A 23,019-nucleotide genomic window follows, 5' to 3' on the forward strand; every position below is an offset into this window, starting at 1 on the left:
CCTGAGGACAGCCAATGGCCCAGCGGATCTGCACTAGATTCTACTAAGCAGCCAGATTATGTCTTGTACTACTCGATGTGAAGGCCAGAGCGCACAAGCCACCTTGCACGTGCTCTTCATACTACTGCTGTGAGCTGGGAGTTGATTTCAGTGCACAGGGAGCCTGTAGCACAGCCGAGGCTGTAAATCTTGATGGGAGCAGAAAGCCTCATCCTTCTTCCAAGGAGAGTCTGATCTGCGGACTTTAGGATCAAGCAGCCCAACTCATAATCCACCATGCCAGCAGGGCTCTCAGCTGTCCTCACGTTCACGTCCATCGAGTCACTTCTGACTCATAGGGCAGGGTGGGAGGGCCCCTGAGGGTTTCCAAGACTGTACTGTAACTCTTTACAGGAGTAGAAAGCCTCATCTTTCTCCTAGGGAGCCGCTAGCAGTCTGGAACTGCTGACATTCTGGTTAGCAGCCCAACCAGTAACCACTACACGAGAGCTCCCTGAACTACCTAGAGAGGACTAAAATGGCCGTCGTTGGTGTCACAGGAGCTTCTGAACAAAGATCTAGCAATTCTTGAGCCTGAAAGAGAGTGACTTTTTTTAATCATGTATCATTAGCACCTAGAATTATGCCCACACATAATAAGTGCTCAATAAACAATGAATGAATATAAAGAGTTATAGAGAAATCTGAAAGTTCCCAAGATTCCCAAATTCCAACAGACCCAATGGTATTGTCTATGCCTCTCCATTACAATCTCCCCCAGGCAAAAGCATCCCTAGAAAAGCCCAGCCCAGATTAGTATACCCTCTGCTCTCCTGGTGTTGCCGTGAGTGACACCATCCTTCCATCCAGCCAGATCCCAGGTGACTACAAGTTTAATGGCCAAGACCAAACTAAACTCACGGCCATCGGGTCAATTCTAACTCATAGGAGTGACCCTCGAGGACAGAATAGAACTGCCCCCACGGTGTCTGAGACTGTAACTCTTTATGAGAAGAGAAAGTCGGCTTCTCTTCCTCAGAATGGGTTGCTGGTTTCAAATCCTGGAACTTGTGGCCAACAGTCCAATGTGTAACCCAGTAGGCTACCCGGGTTCTAAACTCTAGACCCCCGGAGTTCAAATCACAGTCTGCCACCAACCTTGAGCCTTGGTTTTGCATCTTTTAAATGGGGCTGTATCTGTTTGCTGTGCATAGAAGATGAGTAAATGGGTTGATACAAGAGAAGGGCTTCGAACACACACGTAGGTCAGTGCTCTACAACTGCCAGTTATTCTTCCATCCCCACCCCAGCCCCACCAACCTAACTACAACCAGATGAAGAAACAAGGCGAGCGTGCGCACGGGCACAGATGGGAACTGAAAGCACAGAGAGTCCAGGGCGGATGATCCCTTCAGGGCCAGTGCTGAGAGTGGTGATACTGGAGGGTGGAGAGAGAGTAGGATGGAAAGGGGGAACTCATTACAAGGATCTACATATAACCTCCTCCCTCGGGGACGGACAACAGAAAAGTGGGTGAAGGGAGACGTCAGACAGGGCAGGATATGACAAAATAATAATTTATAAATTATCAAGGGTTCATGAGGGACTGGGGAGCAGGGAGGGAGGGGAAAAATGAGTCGATGCCAGGGGCTTAAGTGGAGAGCAAATGTTATGAGAATGATGAGGGCAATGAATATACAAATGTGCTTTATACAATTGATGTATGTATGGGTTGTGATAAGAGTTGTATGAGCCCCTAATAACGCAATTAAGAAACAAAAACAAAAGAAACAAGGTGAGGGCCTGATAAGAACAAGCACCAGAAAGACCTCAAGTCTTCTAAGCCACTATGTGACACCCATCAGGTAGTATGACCCCCAGCAGTCCCCCCACTTATGCACACCCTTAAGTGGTAGTCATTCTTCTTTTCCATAGAGGCTCACAGACATCCACTGACTACGTCTTGGCTAGTAGGCAGGGGAAGGAGCCCTGGTAGCATAGTTTGACAGCTGCTCTTCTGGAGACAAATGAGGCTTTCCACTCCTTGAAATGTTCGAGGCAAATCATTACAGTCTCAGACAACTACAGCGGCTCTTCTGCCCTGTCCTCAGGAGTCTAAATGCGTCAGAATTGACTCTACAGAAATGAGTTTTGTTTCTTTGGTTTAGTGGGCAGGGAGGAACCTTTAAACTTGTTTTCCAGGAAACTTCTGGGCACACAGCCAGTGCAGAATTGTCAAAGGTAAGTGGGGGAAAATAGCTGCTGAAATCTCACTAGTAATATGATTTCCTTTGAGTTTCTTAGGACATTTCACTCCAATGGTATTTAAATTAGTTGGCCCTGCAGCCCAAGACTGTTTAAAGTAGGGAAAGCACCCCACTGGGGCTTAAGTCCTTGTGGCCTTTCCTTGTGAAACCTGCTGAGTCACAAAGAATTGCCTTCTGGGACTTGGGGAGCAAAAATGCATTCGAGAAGTTGTCGATAATGGTTCCCCTTTTATTGTAAACTCAACTGAAACTGGAAAATGCCTTACAATTGATTTAACTCATGTTCTAGGGAGCCCATCACCAGGGCAGGGTTGAGACTCATGATGGACACTAGTTTAAACCCCCTGAAGATTTAAATTAAAGATTAGCATTCTTTTCCAAATCCACATGTGATCTCTAAAGCCTAAACATGATGAGCCATTTTGTTGCCAGCAACCCAGTCACCATCATGTCAATTCTGACACATGGCGACCCCTGTGGGTCAAGGTGAAACCACAGGGTTCTCAGTAGCTGATGTGGGTGCAGCAAATTGCCAGCCATGCTTTTCTTTCGAGCACCTCTGGACTCAGACCTCCAACCTCTTAGGAGGCAGGTGAGCTTGTGACCGCTGTATCATCCAGGACACTGGCAAAGTCTATGACACCTGATGTGCTGAACTGCAACCGCCATTCCTAACAGCACGAAGCACACAGACAGGCACAAGGACCAAAGCCAGGGCAGGCCATTTGGGGAGGAGCTCTGGAGAATCGGCTTCCTCCTGAGGCTAACACTGTGGAGTTGAGACATGTAGTGCTTTAGAGGTGGACAGAAGAACCAAGTGGGAAAGCTTGTTTTCTTAACACTCAGTGAAAGAAAAGGGAGGTGGTTTATTGTTTAATCCTCACAGCTAAAGTCAAAAGTAATGCTGAAAGGTGGCCTCTCACTTGTAATTGATTGATGATGCCGTGGTAAATGACCCGCAGTTCACACAGCTCAGCATGTCCAAGGGTCAGTTAAGAAATATGCTGAAGAGCAGGTGCTGTTTAGCTTGCAAAGGTCAACCTCCCTCCTCTGCTTGCGTCCACGTGGACAGAAGATGGGCAAACAGAAAGCTGCATTGCTTTTATAGAAAGGGATTCATTGCATTCTCTCAGAATGCACCAAACTCACCGACTCACAGCAACCCTATAGGCCAGGGTAGAAATGCCCCCGTGGGCTTCTGAGAGTGTTAATTCTTCACAGCCTTGTCTTTCTCCCACAGAGCAGCTGGTGGTTTTGCACGGCTGACCTTGTGGTTGGCAGTGCAACGTGTAACCACTATACCAGGGCACCTTTCTTAGAGAGAAGATAATTCAAGAAATATATAATTAATTATGTCTGATGTTCAAAAGTATCATGCTGTCATGAAGTCTGCAAAGTTGAAGGTGAAGTTTAAACATGTATTAGAAACAAAAGCAGACTGCTGTGTTATGCAAGGGACTCCACATGTGTCAGAGTAGGACTGGCTCCCAGGGATGCTCAATGTTCTTGCTGTGCTTGTCACACCTCCCCTTTCCCATGGATTTTTCCCCAGGTCTTATCTCTTTACTTTGAACCATAGAGGCCCAGGATTAATGTACCATTCTACTCAACAACCCACATCCTCTTCTGTGTGCATAGGGCCACAAAAGGGCACCCCCCCTTGCTAGTTGAAGCTCCCCAGTACACTCACAATTTACCATCCCACACATACAGGCATGCAGGTGCATTACCTGCTTCAAACTAGACGAGTGACCCCAGAAACCCTTCCCAGTTCAGGGCACTAGCTCACACACTCCCAGCCTGAATGCCTGCTAATAATCAGGTTTTTCCACCATCTTCCAATGCCCACTTTGGATGCCCATCTTGATGCTTCACAATCCTTTTACTATGCTCGTTTTGGTATCTCTATGATAAGTATTGACACCTCTCAAAGAGATTTTCTAGAAGAATCTCCAGTGCATTCTCTAATGTTGTCTTATTTTTCCTATAGAGTGAGCTTTATATCATCATCATCCTCAACTCTTATAAAACATTGTACATTCTAAGTATTGGAGAACATTTTATTCTATTTAGCAAAAATTAAAAACCCACCGCCAACAAGTGGATTCTGACTTCTAGTGATCTCAGAGTAGAACCACCCTGGAGGATTTCCCAGGTTTTGAATCCTTAATGGAAGCAGATTGCCACATTTCTCTCCCGAGGAGCAGCTGGTGAATTCAATTAGAAGTCCAGAACCAATGAATGCCCCACTTTTCTTTTCATCAGTCATTTCTTTTGTTCCAATTTTATTGGGATATAATCCACATCATATAATTCCATGGTTCATTCAATCATGTTAAGAAGCATTGTACAATCATTACCACACTCGATTTCTAAACATTTTCTTTCTCTTTTTGCCCCTATGAATGAATCACCTTGAAAATGAGTTCTGTAATCACATTCAGTTGTAGTGCTCCCTCCTCCTCCCACCTTCACTGTTTACTCCGGAAACCTCCTCCCCTTCCTTCCATTACCCACCCTAATCCCCCTACAAATCCTCACACCAGTTACTACCCTTGTGCGCCCGTTCATAAGCCCAATAGAGACAATAAAGAACAAAAATGAAATGAAATGCTAAGGAGAAAACAATAGCAATTTAAAGATTAAATATACCACAGTGAGCAGGAAAGCACAGACCTCCGTCAATATACAATAAGCCAGGGTCAAGCAAGAGATCCTTGCACCTAGAATCAATTCAGGTTGGGTCTAGAGCAGTGGTTCCCAACCTTCCTAATGCCGTGACCCTTTAATAGTTCCTCATGTTGTGGTGAGGCCCAACCATAAAACTATATTCTTTGCTACTTCATAACTGTAATTTTTCTACTGTTAAGAATTGGGTAACCCCTACGAAAGGGTCTTTTGACCCCAAAAGGCCTCGTGACCACTGGTCTAGAGAGGGGTCAACTGGCCAAATGTCAAGTTTTGGCCTGCTTAATGAGGATTACATGAACTATGTTTGCTAGTAAGGCTGTTCCAGACCTTTGCCTGTGGTTAGGAGGACTCTGCCAGAAGCTTGACTAGATGCTCTGCAGATGGGTTTGGGGCTCCCACCGTACTCCACAGCCTTCCACAAAGCAAGTGCTCACAATGTAAGCTCTGATACTTTTCCCTTCGTCGTATTTGAATTTTGTACTGCAATCTCTGGATCACACAAGCTGGTGTCTTCTTCCATGTGGACTTAGTTGACTCCTCCCTTAGAAGGCTGCCTGTTTGACTACAAGCCTTTAAGACTCCAGATACCATTCCAAGTGATAGCCAGGCACCATCTGGTTTCTTTGCCACACTTTACTGTGTACTTTTATCTTCAGTGATCATTCCATGATGGCAAGTATCGAGCCAGACCAAGTTCTCAGAACTAACTCTTCTTGTACAGGGGCTAGAGTTAAGTAGGTGCTCAGAATCCATCAATTTACCCGTGGAATATGCACGACTGAGGGCGTATTATGACAAAATCAAACCCCCATACAACCCACTACATTAAAACCAGCAGCAAACCCACCAGTAACTAATCAAACAAAGAGAAAAAAAACAAAAACAAACTAGAGACAGGAAAACAAAAATGCATATAAACAAAGAAGTAACAACATTGTCAATTATCCCCCTGGGATCTAAGGGGAATTGTACTGATGACACCCATCTCCCCAGTGACACTCCAGACACTGCCCAGGAGTGTTTGCCCTGCACAGTGTGACCTCCCAGTCTGTTGAGCTCTGTTTACCCTCAGTATGAGGTTTGGTGCCAGAAGAAACTCCCTGGATCAGTTCTCCCATGCACAGTTATGTCACTTCAAGAGGTGTCAAGGTACTAAATATATGGTGATTCTGGGTCCCTTTCCATTGGACCCAACAAATTCCAAGCTGGGGAGTCTCCCCAAGGTCCAGTGACCGCTATTTCCACAATCCTGGGCAGCCCCTCACTGCTTCCTCTCCCTTTATTCCTTGGGTACAGGCAACTTTGGGGCAGGATTTAGTTCATTCAACTGGACCTCTATGTTAAATCCTTCTGGTGTAGCCCTGCTTTATGCCATGCCGCCTGCATGGTCAGCGTCCAAGGTCATCATACTGTTTAGTCCATGGCATGGTTCACCGAGGGTTGGGTAGAAACGACCTCCTAGAGTCTACCCAGGAACATAAAATCTGGTCCATTGCCCCCCGCTCCCCATGATCCCTACAGTCATATTGTTTAGCACCCCTTCCAGATATGAGGTTACTTTCTCCTCTATCACCCACCATACTCAACAACAGAACCATCAGTGTCTCCTCCAAAATGTAGACCTTCCCCTCCTCTGCTTTACGCTTGGTATTCCTGCAAGGATTGCCTTTCACTCCTATGGGGGGTGGGGGCGAGGGGGAAGGGCTTGTCTCAATGCTATACAGCCTCAAGTGGATGGTCATCTCCCCTTTCTCCCCTCTCGAGGGAGACTTTTGGTTTTTTCTCTATAGGATCATATATATATAGGATCATATTATCTGCAGGTAGTGAGTTTCACTTTTTCTTTCTTATTTGTATTCCCCTGAGTTTTTTTGTGCTCTGATGACTCTAGCTAAGACTTCTAGCACAAGAAGTGGTGATAGGGGACATCCTTACCTGTCCCTATTCTCAGTGGGAATGGTTCTAGCTTTTCTTCATTGAGCATGATGTTGGCTGGTGGTTTCTTATATATAGCTTTTTGAGGAATTTTCCTTCTATTCCTATTTTGTTGAGTACTTTGAATGTTAGTGGATGTTGAATATTGTCAAATGCTTTTTCTGCGTCTGTTGATATAATTGTGTGATTTTTTTATTTCTTGTCTTGTTTATGTAGATTACATTGTTTCGTTTCTTGGCTTTTCCTGTGCTACTTCCTTACTCTAGGTGTTCCTCTGTGTTTGTTTGTTTTTGTGGGGAATTGTCTTGTATGTTGGTTACTGGTTTGTGTGTTATTGCTGGTGGTCTTTTGGCCATAGTACTTGAGTATTTTTTGTAGTGGTGGTCTCGTTTTTGTGAATTATTTTAGTTACTTCTCCATCACACTTGAGTGATAATTTTGGTGGGTAGAGGAGTCTAGGTTGACAGTAGTATCCTCCTGTACTCTGTATATGTCACTCCATTGTCTTCTTTCTGCTGAGAAATCTAAGGTTTTTCTCATTGTTGATCCTTTGTATGTATTTGTTCTCTTTTCTCTGGCTGCTCTTAGAATTTTTCCTTGTCATTGATATTAGACATCTCGACTACAATATTTTGGGGAGTTTTCCTTTTGGGGTCTTTCCTGATTAGGGTTCTTTTGGCTTCCTGAATAGTTATCTCTTCCTCCTGTAGACTTTGAGAAAGTTTGCTTACAGGAGCTCTGGGGCTAGTCTCTGTGTGGACTTGTTTGCTTCTCCCTCTTCTGGCATCCCTCTAATATGCACCTCATTCCTCTTGATGCGTCCCACATTATTCTCCAGCTTTTCTCGATCTCTTTGGCATTCCTTGTTATTTGTTCTTCTTTTAGGTTTGAGTCTATAGCTTTGTCTTCTAGTTCATTAATTTGGTGTCCATCTCTTCAGTTTTGTTTCTCTGTTCTTTTGTAGCATTGTACTGTTCCCTTATAGTATTGTTTAATTTTGCTATTGTAGTGTTTGGTTTTTTTGTGCTTCTGTTTGGAGTTTTTCTTCTACAACATGTAGTGAGGTCACTAGCTTTTCTATTGCCTCAGTTTTTCTCTCAGACTCTTCTTTCAACAGTTACATGAGTGAAATCATCATTCTTTTAAATTATTTTTCTGGTAAATCGCTAGGCTGTTCAGTTTCAGGCATTTTAGGTCTGGTTGGTGTCCAGTTACTTGTTTCTGTTTATTTTGTTTTGTGTATGTGTGCACTAATAACTTCTGTGGCTCCTTGACATTTTGAAGTCACTAATAGGGGCGATATACAAGAGGTACCCAAAAAATCCCGGATTTTTTTTCAAAGCTAGGTATTTAAATTTATTTACAGAGCAACCTTGTCACCTTCAAAGTACTCTCCATTATACTTAATATGTTTGTCAAATCTGCAATTCTAAGAAATATTTTCAAACTCATCCCTTTGGATGACTGACGGTATCCACCTTTTCTCCACCTCTTCCACATTGTCAAGCCACTATCCTTTCATGTCCCTCTTCATTCGTGGAAACAAAAAGAAGTTGCATGGAGTGAGGTCAGGTGAGTACAGTGTGTGGAGCAAGAGAGGCATGCTGGTTTTTGTCAAAAACGAGAGCACTGAAGATGGCTACATGAGCAGGTGTGTTGTTATGGTGGCAAAACCAGTCCCCTGTCTGCCACAAATCAGGCCTTTTTGTTGCACACTGTTGTTACTCAATCTTTTCAGAACTTCTAAATAGAAACTTTGATTGACAGTCTGATCTAGTAGAACAAATTTCAAATACACTACAAGACAACATTTTCATTCATTCAGGAAGTTGATGGACATCCAGAACAAGGCTTCTCATCAATCGACATTTCACTTTTTTTGAAACAAGAAAACTACTCGTACACTTCCCCCTCCCCCATAGCTCTGTCCTTATAAGCTGTGTTCAACATCACAACAGTTTCTGCATCATTTTTCTAGAGTAGTAAACAAAATATCACAGCCTTATGCTGTTCTCTTAAATCAGCCATCACAAAAATCAAGATTCACGTAAAACTGCTTTGGCAAAAAAATTCACTGTGACCAAAGAGAACCTTCCCAGGCCAACACTACTGAGTGTACTAACTCAGAGAAAGTTGCTTAATGCTTACCTAACAGGAAAAATGCATACTACAAAAGCTCCACTCAGCCCAGCACAATTTCTGGGGCTATTTTGGGGGGGGGGTACTCCTCCTACCCCTGTATATATGAAAGGTAGAAACATTATGAAAAAGGAGGTTGTCTCCACCGAATGCCTACACTAAAAACCATTTGCTGGCCAGTTGACACGGGGGTTGGAAAGAAATCAGGCTTACATTGGACACCTATGAGGATAATCCAAAGCTGGAGATGCTCAGATCAAGGTCACCTAAACCTAGGTGAAGGTCAACCTGGGTACCAGCAACATTACGTCACACATGCACCTGAACCCAGCCACTAAGAATGGCCAATACCCTCAATCATACCCCCCCACCCAAGTAGGAATAGGAAGAAATACATTTTACAGACTGAGAATAGGCCACTCTCTCTCAGGCCACTCTCTTTTCAGGTCGGAGGGTGGGATCTTTCCTGTGTGTGCTGTGCACTCTCTCAAGACTCGCACTCTCTCTCTTCATTTTTGGTTCCTTGACTCCTCTTTTGGTTCTGTGGATTCCTCTTAATGGATATTCCCAGGCCCCCACCATGTGGCCTTGCACACTTTCCAGAGATGGCATGCACGTGAACTAGCTGAGACTATATTACGTGAAACTTCCCTTTCCCTCATAAAAGCTACTTGAATTAAAAAAGTGCTTCTGCCACATGAATTCTTTCAGCGTTGAGAAGCAAGAACCGAGGTAAATGATCCCCCAAACTGACAACACACACAAAGGACCTGCTGGTCAATGCTGTGGCCTGTATATGTATTAGTGGCTTCAAAAAGTTCATAGAAACTGGAAATTTTTCATAACTTCTTTGAATCCCCTTCATTATGAGCATAGGCATGTATGTATTGTGTATGTGAGTGAATATATGCTATGGGAGTTTATGTGTGTATATAGATACATGCATATGTATACATATCTATGTGACACTCCACACAGATATATTATAAAGAACATGGGGACATAGTTACTGATATTTTACCTCAAAAAAAATTCCCTGCCCTCAAGTCCATTCTGACTCATAGCAATTCTACAGAACAGAGTAGACCTGGCCCTGTGGGTTTCCAAGACTATAAAGGCTCATCTTTCTCCTCTGAAGAAATGGGCTTCAATCACTGATCTTGAGGCTAGCAGCTCAACACATGAGTCATCACACCAGAGCTCCTTACTGATACATCTTAGACATAAGCAAAGCCCTCGTGGATTTCTGGGTTTGAAGGTTTAGGATCATAGTCCTCAGGAACAGCTCTCTCTCATAATATTGGCATAATATGAGTAGTGTCTGGAGTCTTGAAAGTTTGTGAACATCCATCTAAGACACAAGTATTGGTCTTGACTCATCCAGATACAGTAAGAATGAAGCTGAGTATAAACCGAGACTGGCCATTACAAACGACTCCCTCCCGTGTTTCTTGCTCACAGACTCTCTCGCCCAAAGCCTTTTGTGCATGTCAGAGGCCACATCACCCCATCATTCAAACATGCCAATCAGGGGACTATAGGATGCTCTCCCAAGATGCCAGCCTCCACCCCCAAGGGTGTATATGTGAGTGATTCCTTTGGGTCAGGACTACCACTCTCTTCCCATACTCTGAGTAGTCTGGCAGGCTGTGCTCCCAATAGAGCCTGTTACTTGATACCTGAGTTTTGGCTCGGTTCTTGCTGTATCAAGGACAAATACTATGCATCAGCCGTGGTCTCATCTTCCCTGAAACCAAAAGAACTAGATGGCATCTGTCTTCCTTTGCCAGCCATCAACAACTACTTTAAAGCAAGGCTAAAAATACATTTAGGTAGGAGGAAGACTAGATGGATGGAAATAGGACAACCAGAACAGAAATGAGAAAGTTCACTTATTGGGAACAATGTAACCAAGGTCATTAAACAATGTATAGAAAGTGTTAACTGGTAACCTAAACTGCTAGATAATCCTTGACTGAAAACCCAATAATTGCATTTTTTTAAAAGGACAAAACTGATCATATGTCCTTGATGTTGAAGGATGTTCGTTTTATTTGTTGAAAGATAAAAAGCATATTATAAAAATGTATGAGTGTGATCCCATTTTGTCACTAATCTAAAGATTGGTGCTTTGAATGCATTCCATGGTGCTGCAGAAGAACCTGCTTCCATAAAGATACTGCTGGTGTTAGCTTCCATCAAGTCAATTCTGACTCATGACAACCCAGGTGGGCAGATTAGAATTGCTCCGTCGGGTTAAAAGGCTGTGGCCTTTGGGAAGCAGATTGCCAGGCCTGTCTCCAAAGGTGTTTTGAGGCATGTCCACACTGCCAACATTCTGGCCAGTCGTCAAGCACTTAACCATCTGTGTCACCCACGTGTCCTTTCATAAAGATTGTAGCTCAGAAGACTCCATGGAACAGTTTTGCTCGGTAATACATGGCTTCACTATGAGTCAGAATCAAACTTTATGGCCATGGATTTGGTTTCAGTTTTTAGTTGAGTTAACTGCTATGGGGTTAACCTGTGCTCAAAGTGACCCCCCTGAGCAATGGAGCAAAGTGCTGACTGGTCCTGCACTATCCCCATGGTCAAGTGGAGCTGATTTTCAGAAATAGATTGCCAGATCTTTCTCCCTTTTTGTTGTGATCTAGAAGCTCCATCACAACACGTTCAATATCATAAACCAAATCATTACATTGATTCCAACTCATAGTTATCCTGTGGGACACATAACTGCTCCATAGAGTATCTGAGTTAGTTTATTGTGCCAACCTGGCCAATAAACACATGTGGGATTAATTAAAGGGAGGAGGGATGAATGGCTTGGTAAGCCTCACCTTTCTAGTTCTCAGGTCTCTTGCTTTGTGATGCCGGATCAGGGTGCAGCTGCCTTAGCAGTTCCCTGTTTCAGCTTGAAAGGCTGACTTCCTGCAAGACATCCCCAAGGAGAAGCCACATGGACCTACCCCGATGCAGCCCTGGGTGCTGGAGCAGCCATGTGGAGACCCCTGCCAGCACTGAGATGCTTACACATCCACTGACTCGACTTTCCTCCTGCAGTCGGCATCATTGCCTCTGTTTTGTGAGATGGAGGAGGGAGGACTTTGTGGACTGGTGTTGGACATATGGGTTAATAGGTTAATATTGGACTTGTGGGCTTGGGCAGCACAGGGTTGGGATGTTTTCTTGATGTACACTTACCCTTTATATAAAACTCTCTCTTCTACATGAGTCCCTGTGGATTTGTTTCTCTAAAGTGCCCAGACTGACACAGCATCCAAGGCGGCTTATCCAGTTAGTGGATTCAAACATTAGCTTCATCACCGAGCCACCAGAAAAGGAGCCACCAGCTCCTTTTATATATATTATACTCGGTACCTCCCCCGACCCCCCCACACACATACACTATACACACACCAAGTCTCCATAACCTTCTGAGCTGATCTCGCTGCCTTGAATTTAATTGACTCGTTAGATTCCCTCAGAAGGTCCTACCCCTCTGACAGGTCCTTTTTTACTGATTGGTCCTGTTCTGAAAAGCACCCTAATTAGACTAAGACCAGCATATTTCTGAGAGAACTTGTCTGCAGGCATCCACTGATTACAGAGACATATTTAAACACATTTCATTTGGAATAAACTAGTACATGTATGAACCACACTTTCTAACTTACCCTTGTACAAACATATCCTCGTGCATGCTATATGAGTATATTCCAAAGTACTTGGGACAAATAGCCATCAAATCATTAACACTGATACTCTGGAGAATGCATTTGGAGCAGGCTTCTCTTGTGCACTTGTGAATTTTGCCAATGAGTATAAGTTCTTTAGTAGTTTATAAACACAATCATTTTTAAAACCTGATAGTCACAACTATCTAATTTAAAAGTGCCCACAGTTCGCATAGTCATAATTAGCAGCACCTGTGTCCATTCCACCTCCATCCCACTCCCCCCAAAAATCACCTCTGCGGCTAAAACTCTTTACAGGAGCAGAAAAACTTCATTTTTTCTCCAGAGGAATAGCTGGTGGGATTGAACCCTGATCTTGCTTCTACCAATCCAACCCACTATCAAAACCATACACAAATACAGGCCTTATCAGTTCAGAGAGAAAAATCTCCCTGCAGGTGCTCACTAAAATTTAAACACTTGTAAAGCCCTGAGATTACTTAAAGGTTAAGAAAGGTACAGTCTGTTGCAAACAGATTTTGTGCTTCTGAGGCTCTGAGATGTGAAAGGCACTGCCATATTTTTTTAAATGGCATAAGAAAGCACAAGTGTCCTTTTAAAATAAGCATCTTGGTTCTCAACGGTAGTTAAAATTGTGAGCCCACCTATATTTGTTGTAAATTAAACTTGAAGTGTGGTTTTTATCAATGTGCCTTTCCTAAAACAGAGAGTCTTTGGAAATATATTATTGAGAGGCCTAGAGCCAAATAGTAATGGAATTATCACATTCCTGACATACTGGCCCAATTTTTCTCCTCAAGGCCATCTCTGATTGCAATCTGAACATACTTCCAATCGTAAGCTCCAGCAGGCAGCCAGTCTGCTGTAACTTGAAATCAAGCAGAGATGGTAGGGGAAGAACGGCAGCAAGCAAGGTCATGTTTTGTTGGCTTTTTTTTAAAGATCCGCTGTGAATGCCGTGGTGGCGCAGGAGGTTACACATTATGTCTGTCAACTGTCAGGTTGGCAGTGGGACCCGCTGGCTGATCTGAGGGAGAAAGATGAGCTGTCTGCTCCTGTAAAGATTTAGTCTTGGAGACCCAAAGGGGCAATTCTACACTATCCTACTGTAGGAGAGCCCTCGTTTTTTTTTCACAGAAGTTTGGTATGCAATGCTTAGCTCCTTCTAAGCCATTTCATTTAGACACCAATTTTGAGCTCCCCATAGTTGGTCACGCACCACGACTGCAGAGGGTTAGAGGTTTTAAAGCCGCCAGGATGAGGTTTCTCTACTTGAGACAGCACAGAAACGGTCCAGGAAGGGTCAGTTCACCGGGGCATTATGCACACAAGCATCTTTGCCTCTAGGAGAGCTCTGGGCATACAAGATGCCTCCTCACCCATCCAGGGATTTGGTCACTCCTAACTGGACTTGCTTGTGAACCCTGGTGTAGTGGTTACATGTCACCCTGCGATGTGCATGGTTGGCAGCTCGAAACCACCAGCCACCAGCCGCTCCTCGGGAGAAAGGTTTTCTTCTCCCATAAACAGTTTCTCACAGTAGGGTCGCTATGAGTCAGCATCACCTCGATGGCCCTGAGAAACTTGCTTAGGAGCCCTGGTGGTGCTGGGCTGGTTGGCAGTTCAAACCCACCAGCTCTTCCTCTTCAAGAGAAAGATGACGCTGTTTGACCTCAAAAAGATTTACAATCTCAGAAATCCTGTATATGGGCTCCCTGAGTCAGATCAACTCGATGGCCTTGGGGTTTGGGGGCCTAAAGGGCTTGCATAGGGTCAGAGCCTGCTCAGAGCCCTGCTGGATTGGAAAGTTCAGCGGGAATCGCAATTCCAAAGGGACCCTCCGCGCATACTCTGGGTACGACCAACCTATGACCAGCGCCCTGGCCAGGCTGCTGGGACCGGGTAAGAGGGAGCCACGCAGGGTGGAGCAGGTGTCCCCTTCCAAGGTGAGGCCGTGGGTGGGGTGGGAGCAGGGAGAGAGGACTGAGTCCTGCAGCTAGGCAAACTTCTAAAGAGAGCCTGCCAGGTATCAGACAGACCAACAGAAAGCTGCCAGCAGGAGGGCGGAGGGCCAGAGGTCAGGTTGTCAGGCAGATCCCCGGCCAGCCCGACAGGAGGGCCTGACTTACAGGTGAGCGATGCCCGCCTTGCGCACGGCGGTGGAGATGGCCTTGACGGCGGTGCACAGCGAATTAAGCAGCTGAGTCATCTCACCGGTGCCGCGGGCCTTTCTGCCCTCCTCCATGACAAAGCGGGTCAGGGTGATGACATTGGTGTCGAAGGGTGCCTGGTCCGTCATGCTGGGGCCCGGCGGCTGCGCGCTAGGCGGCAGGTGCTGGCGGCAGGAAGGTAGACAGCGAACGGTGACGACAGGTGCGGCGTGTCTTCACCTCGCTGGGTAGAACTGGCGCACCTGGCCCGCGGGGTGTGGCCTGAAGAAGCCGCTGGCCGCAGGTCCCCGCCCCCACCTTTAGGCTCCGCCCTCACCACGCCCACCCCGCCGCCGCCTCCGCCGCCGCGCTCCCCGCCCCCACTTCCCCTGAAGTCGCCCGTCACGCCCAGGGCTGCCGCTGGCCTTTGCTGGGCGTTGCTCAGTGTCACAGCCCAAATCTCCATTGGCCCCAACAAAGACCCTGCCAGGGCAGTACAGTCCTTTGTGGGGTATCGCCCCGTCCCCCAATCCCCCCCCCCACACACACAAAATAGAAAACGGCATTTCAGAAACGTCCAGTAATTGGCTTTCGTGGGACATAATGAAGCCAGCACCCTAGCCTACGGGGCCTGGCTGCAGCTTCGAAGCGCTGCGGCCACTGCCCGCCTCTCTCCCATGCTCACTACCTGCCCCTGGCCCCTGTCCTCTGCCCGCCCTTGCTCTGTGACCAACCCTGGCAGACGTGGATTCCACCCTATTGGCCCTCACCTCTCTGCGGACCCAGTACTGGGCCCCTGGTTCAGGCCTCTTCCTTTGAGAGTGCAATTCCTCAAGGGCAGTTGAGGCCGTCGTTGCCACCCGCCGCGTTTCCTACAGGAGAGAGCAGCCATTGCAGACAGGCAGCTCCTGGAGCCCACGCGGGAGCCAGAGGGCCCCCAAATCCACCCCTGGCCACTGTGAAGTCAGCAGACTGTCGTCCTAAGGCAATTCCTGCGCGGATTCCTACGAGAGCGTTTCCTGAGCACTTACTAAGTGTTCGGCACTGTCCTCAGTCCTACGGAGTGTGAACAGGACAGACTCAACTCCTGCCCTTGTTGAGCCGAAGCGTCAACAGAGTTCACATGAAAGCAAATAATGGCAAGCTAAAGGTCCGAGCTCTTAGTCACCATACAGGACAGGGTAGAACTGCCCCTGTGGGTGTCCCACCCCACCCCCACCCACCCCGCAAAGTGGGTGGTGGTTGCGAACTGCTGACCTTGCAATTTTTATTCCAACTCTACCACTACACCACCGGGAAAGTAAAAATAGACATTATTTATTAGATAATTTGTATGTGCTAGTGAGCAAAAATGGAAGGGAGCTAGGGGACTTTATGTAGAAGGGTAAGGGAGGACTTAGCTGAAAAAGTGACATCGGAACAGAGCTGAAGGATGTTGGGGAGTAAGTGGTGGTGAAGGGGAGAAGGCATTTTCTGTGGCAAGAACATGTACCAGGCCCTGTGGTCAGAGTGCGTGTTTATTCATTTGTAAAACACAGCAATTGTGTTATCTGGCAAGCTTGTCACCAAGATTAAATGAGACAGCACTGACAGAGTGCTTAGCTCAGGCCCAACACAGGGGACATATCAAATAAACAGACAAGATGTCTGGCTGGCTCAGTATTCTTCACTTCAACCCACAGTCTCAGGAAGCTCCTCACCTGTAAAGCAGCCACCCAACCCACGATTGACATGGATCCACTCAACATGGCAGTCAAGTGCACAGACTCTGGAGCTAGATATTCTGGGTCCAAATCCTGGCCTTGCCGTTTCCTGCCTGTGAACGCCTGTGCAAGTTACTTAACCTCTCTGAGCAAAACTCTCCTCACCTGTCGGGTGGGACTAATGATCGCACCCCTAGCGGAGTCCATGGGAGGATTGGACAAGCAGTATGGGTAGACTGTTTAAGAACTGTGCCCAGCCTGTACCAGTGTGGGCTTCATGATATGGATCGTGTCGACTATGATTTTTCTCTGGAGAGAAAGAAGAAAGTTCTCTTGTCTTCAGAAGGGGGCTGACGAGACTTGGAATCACCAGCTTGTGCCTGCACTGGCATGTTCAATTCTTGTGTCGGCTGATGGTAATAAGAGCTTTTCTGGGTCAAGGTGCATACAACCCATGAGCTGGTGTTAGCCAGGGAAGGGACAGACAGGGGGCAATCACCTCAAATGCAACTGGCACTTATGGAAACTTCTTCCTCCCCTCGGGAGCCCCCCACCCCAGTCCCACTATTACAGCACTGCTCCTTGCCCACTTGACAATGATTTCTCTTCCTCTTTCATCAAAGAACACACTCCAAGCTCAGACATTGCAGACTCGAGTAGTATGTGCAGTCCCACCAATTTTGAAAACAGCTCTAAATCCCGTTGTGAAAGAGCAGTCGCCACTTTCATCACCAGGCTCCAACCCAAGGTCACCTCTGTTTTGTGTCAGAGGGAGGAAGTTGAGCAGTAACAGTTTGGGCTGTATCCACCTCTCTCACCAGCCCCCCGCCCCCATTCCCCTTGAACTGAGGGCACTTCTGCTTACTGGGAGGGTAGTGAGTGCAGCGGGTAAAGAAATGCCAAGGAGCTACTTCTGAAAGGGCGATCCCAGCAGTGTGGTTCTTCCTGAAGAGAGTCCTCTCAACCTTTCCAGCCTTAGGGGCCCCGTGCAGATAATGGAGCCTCGTTGCCGTGGTTGTTAACTGTGGCCAGAAGGGGCCCAGCTCGACTCTGTCAGCAGCAGGTCCTGTGACAACTCCATGAACTTTATGATCCATCAGGCTCTCATGATTGAATGTTCAGTAGATTACCAGGTCTTTCTTCCTAGTCCGTCTTAGTCTAAGCTTTGCTGAAACATCAGGGCCAGTGGCCAAGCAGGAGGAGCGTTGGTCAGGAATCACATCTGAGTGTCACACATGGAAGGGGAGAATTTTGTCATTGAAACACCACTACTCTCGGATACCTACCCACTGCCACGGAGTCCACTCTGACTCATAGCGATCCTTATGGATCCTTTACTGGAGCAGTCAGCCTCATCGTTCCCTCACAGAGGGATTGCTGGGTTTGAACTACAGACTTTGCAGTTAACTGCCCAATGCTTATCCCACAGTGCCACCAGGGCTTCACAAAAGATTTTTTTTTAAGTAAACCCACTGCCATCAAGTCAATTCTGACACTCTAAAACAGAGTAAAACTTCCCCATAGTTTCCAATGCTGTAACTCTACATGGCGTAGACAACCTCGCCTTTCACCCTCAGAGAAGCTGGTGGGTTCGAACCACTGACATTTCACCGAACAGCCCACGGCTTAACCCACTGCACCACCAAAGTTCCTAATGTACCAGAGCTCTCACTGCCAACAAATTAAGTGACCCTATAAGACAGGTTAGAACTGCTCCTGTGCGTTCCCAAGATGGTAACTGTTTAAGGCTCATCTCTTCCCCAGGGATCACTGGTGACTGTGAACTGCTGACCTCGAGATTGTCAGCCCAATGTGTGACCACTACTCCACCAGAGCCCGTGGATACCAAAGATAGACCTGTAATCTCTGGGGAAATAGGAAGCAACTTGAAACAGAAAGTTTCAGAAGCAACCTGTAACCAACTCAGCATTCCTATGAGGTGGTTTCTATTTCTACCCTTACTTTTACAAAGTTGATCTAGGCTTTCAAGGTCAAATAATGTATCCAAGGGTGGCAGTTAACAGGAAGTGGCACAACGAAGACCCAAACCCTGTTTTGTCTGATTCCAAAGCTCACATTCCCACATGACCTGTAGGTTCCGTTGTGGCTCTGCAGCATGTCTCCAGGGACAGACAAGGCCCTGTGGTTACCCACTGCTGCCTCAAAAATCTGCTCTCTGGTCCTAAGGCAACTTTTTCTCTTTCTCAAAACAACATAAAGGTGTTACCAAGCATCCTAGGAGGTCAGGAGTCCAGGTGCAGTTTAGCAGGTCACTTTGGAGTGTGTGCTCCTTCATTCTCTCATTCAGAAAAGTTAATGACTACCCCAGACCAAAGCGCCCAACCCTTTGTCCCTGCGTTGTTTCCACTAAAAGTGACCCTGTGGGACAGAGTAGAGCTGCCTTGTAGGGTTCTCAAGTCTTTATGGAAGTGAAGGGGCACATCTTCTTCCCAGGGGTTCAACCCTCTGACCTATCCGTTAGCAACCAAATGCTTAAAAACTGCACCATCAGGACACCTGAGATTGAGTACCCACGTGTACTAAACACTATATACCACATGCTGGTTAGGGTGATATTTGGACGGACATGGCATGCCCACGTGAGATTTACATTATTAGTGATTGAAATAGGGTAGAAAACAATCATAAACCGATACATAAAGCCTTTTCAGGTGACAATAAATGGTATAAGAAAAGCTCAAAACAGGACAACGAGATACAGAGTAATTAGAGAGAAGGGCCTTTTCTTGGGAAATCCTCTTTGACCTGAGACTGCGCAACAAAATGAGCTATTTATAGAATATTCCCAGCAAAAGGTACTGCAAGTGCAAAGGCCCTGTGGCCAAAGTGGGTTGTCAGATTTCAACCATGAGCAAGATGGCCAGTGTGTTCAGAAAAATGGGTGAGGAGAAGGCCGATAGAAGGTTGGAAAGGGAGGCCAGAGGCAGATTAGCAAGGCTGCAGGCCAGCACACGACACTGGGGTTCTATTAATACTGCAGTGGAAAACTACCGGAAGGTTTTAAGCTAGAAAGTGACGTGATCAATTTAAACCCTGTGAGAATGAACTATAGGTGGTCACAAGAGGAAGGCAGGAGACACGGCAGCATGATTTTGACCTAATCTTTCCTAGGTTTCTTGTCAAGTATTGGAAGACTATGGCCCCATTTCTTAGGCGACCTGGTGGCTCTGTCAGGTAAGTGTCGGACTGCTAACCACACGTTTGGCAGCTCAACCCCACCAGCTGCTCCTCAGGAGAAAGATGAAATAACTGTTTGGGTAACGAGTTAGTCTCAGAAACCTGTTGAAGGCCATTCAGACTCAACCTTGAGACAGCTGAGAAGTCTCATGACCTGTGTGTCAGTGTTTGCTAATTTCTTCTGTGACTCTACGTTTTGAACAGACTGTCAAGGCCAAGAAAGTATGCAAGGTCTGGGAAAAACAGGTGGTTTAATTTTCTCAAGAATGTCTGGCTTGGCAGAAGATAGAGTTGCTATGTGTATCAAATGTGCTTGCTTAGCAATGAGATAATTAACCCCGGGTTGTTTCTGCATGGACATAAGGAGAGTGTAGAATAAACTCAGGTGCTTCAGTCCATCAGACTGCTGCCCTCCCGCTGCTTTCTGTCTCTCTTTTTTCCTTACTCCTCACTCCCCCTTTCAGGACTGTTCGACTCGTCGCTGGCTCCGACAGAAACCCTCTATGTGGTACTAGAAGATGGCAGTGGCTTTATGGGAACTACATTTCTTAAAAGTACTGTGTCATAGTGGCTAAGCACTGTGCTTCAAACAGAAAGGCGTGGCTGTTTGGTTATATGAAGATTACGCTTGGCAAAGCTCTTGGACCATTCTATTCTATTCTGTTATGATTCAGCAATACATGTATCTCACTACTTAGGTCCTGGGGTGGGGCTAAGGTTTGAGCATAATTACTAACCTGAAGGTTGGCTATTTGAACCCACCCAACAGTGCTGTGGAAGGACCTGGTGGTCTGTTGCATTGAGAGTCCAGCCAAGGAAACCCTGCGGAGAATGGTTTTACGCCGTAGTCAGCGGGTTCATCATGACTTCAAATCAGCTTGATATCAGTAGGTGTGTTTGCTTCAGTTTATCCACCTTCCTCATCAATCTTCACTTCTGCCATGAAATAGTTTCATTTCCTCAACTGTTCCTTGTAGGACACGGTTTGGAAGCTCTTCTCAACTTCTCCTGAACCACTGACCTCTTGAAGCCCCTTCCCACACCACGCCCTGCGTCTACACTTCCTCGTCTTCTCTTCTCTTTCCCACCCCCACCCCCACCCCCAGTGATCCCTTCTCCGACCGAAGAGACTAGCTTTATTTTCTTACTCCGACAGATAATAGGAAGGAGAGGCTGGCTATCCAGTAGTGAGCTAGAGGGAGAAGTTGAGGCAGGAGGTAGTTTCAATTAAGGAGCCCAGCTGGTAGGTTTCTGGAGTCTGTAATACTCGGTTCTTGGCTCCGCACGATGAAATTCATGCCAGAGCCCGTTTTGTAATCCAAATGGGTTTTTATGAAGGACAGGACAAGTTTGAGGGTTTACAGTCTCAAAGGAGTTCACAACTGGGCCCCAACAACCACGTGGAAAAGAGCACTCACGCATGCAGATCTTGGGGTGAGAGGAACCCAGGAGGACAGAAGCCCAAGAACTCTAGAGGCTAAGAGTATATGGGCCAAGAGGCTGTGGACCCCAAGTAGGCCCAGAGCAGGCACATGTGGGTCCCAAGCAGGCCCAGATCGGGCACTGAGGGGGCCTGCCCAGGGGTATTTCTATGCCTCCTACCTCCACCTGCCTCTGACCAGGAGCAGCCTAAAAGAATGACCTTCCTGAGCCAGGCTATTTAAAGCCTCTGGCTGGGGAAGATGGTTGATGGTATTGGTTGACCCCATTGGCTGAATTAAGCCCACCTGGCCTGGTACCTGAATTGGAGCATACCCAGTTTAGGGGTCTTTATGAGTGGCTAATGATCCCCTGATTCCTTCCCAACCCCCTCTCTGGGCCTCTGGACAACTCCTATCCCTACCTTGGCTACCTAACATAACCAGCCCGTGAAGATCTTCAGCAATGTCCTGATTTGAGATAAGGGAGTCAAGACTCATCCTTCAATGTCTTTCAGTACTGGCTGTCTGTCCTAGACAGTTGAATGGCATTGAGAGGGCTTTCTCTATTCAGCCAAGGCAATCCCAAAGGAAGATGACATCTAAGCGTTGTCTGCCAAGATGGTTCCAAAAGCTGGGGGAGCAAGTTCTTTGTCGTCAGTGAAGACCTTAGCACAGCAGCTATTCCAACAGCCACGGAAGGCTAGGAACTAAGGAGACCAAGAGGAACCTCTCACTTCATCTCCTGGCTTTCCTTACATGCTGATCACTCTCAGACACTCGCTCCTTCAAGGGGTAAACCTAACCACAGACATTTCCACATTTTTGTTTCCCCAACTCATCATTTTCCCAAGGTCCCAACAAAAACCTGCCGTTAGGTGTCTTTTTGAACCTTGAACCTTTTAGACAGTTGTTTTGCCTTAGGTAGTGGATCTTTGGGGAAAATGTCATCTCAATGAAGGAAAAATTCCGGGGCCTTTCCCCAGACTCAAAAAACGCACTGCCATCAAGGTAATTCTGACTCATAGTGACTGTACAGGGCAGGATAGAACTGCCCCTGTAGGTTTCTGAGACTGCACATCTTAATGGGAATAGAAAACCTCATTTTTCTTCTTTGTTGTAGTGGGTTACTCATTGGTCTGTTACCCATAAGATCACCAGTTCAAAACTACCAGCCACTCTGCAGAGAAAGATGGCAACCCACAGGGGCAGTTCTACTCTGTCCCTATAGGGTTGCTATGAGTCAGAAACGACTAGATGGCAGTGAAGGTCTAGCCAGAGACTGTTTTGTTTATTCATTTTTTCCCAAACCCTCTTATTGGGAGCCAATATCATACCACCTCATTGTTCAATCACATAAAGCAGTATTGTACAATTGTTACCACAAACAGTTTCAAAACCTTCTCTTCCCTCTTGAACTCTTTAATATCAGCTGGAGACTCTTTTAGAATGTCCTTAGGGACTCAGTAATGTACAGTCCCTGAAATCCTGCATGAGCTTTGAAGGTATGGCCTGAGAAATTACTATCAGAATAACATGTGTTATATATAACATGTGCATGCATACACTGTGTGTGTGTGTATACACACCCCTTTCGCTGTCCCTTCTTTAGAACCTTTCCAAATGTTTCCTGCTTTGAAGTTCTCCAGTTCAGATCATACCTACTTCCAGTAAATATGTTCTGTTATAGCGATTTTTAATGTTTTCCTGTGCACTTAGGCTTTTGACAAGGGCAAAGTTCAGGGTGAAAAAAAGAGCATTCTCGTGTTACCAAACGTTGGCATCCTAGCATGTGCCCCATGCATCTCATCGAGTTTAATACTGGTGCCAAGCTGCAGAAG

General features: G+C 46.2%; 1 protein-coding gene across 1 annotated transcript in view; it reads right to left on the bottom strand.

Moving 5' to 3' along the window:
* The window catches only part of FBP1 (fructose-bisphosphatase 1), a 30,902-nt gene extending 15,808 nt beyond the window's left edge, over positions 1 to 15,094 (bottom strand). Inside the window, exon 1 of the mRNA XM_075550706.1 lies at positions 14,839 to 15,094. Coding sequence (XP_075406821.1) covers positions 14,839 to 15,008 — 170 coding nt within the window. The 5' untranslated portion in view covers positions 15,009 to 15,094. The remainder of the gene's footprint in view (positions 1 to 14,838) is intronic.
* Positions 15,095 to 23,019: the final 7,925 nt, after the last annotated feature.

This window comes from Tenrec ecaudatus, chromosome 5 (assembly GCF_050624435.1).
Source record: "Tenrec ecaudatus isolate mTenEca1 chromosome 5, mTenEca1.hap1, whole genome shotgun sequence".
Lineage (NCBI taxonomy): Eukaryota > Metazoa > Chordata > Mammalia > Afrosoricida > Tenrecidae > Tenrec > Tenrec ecaudatus.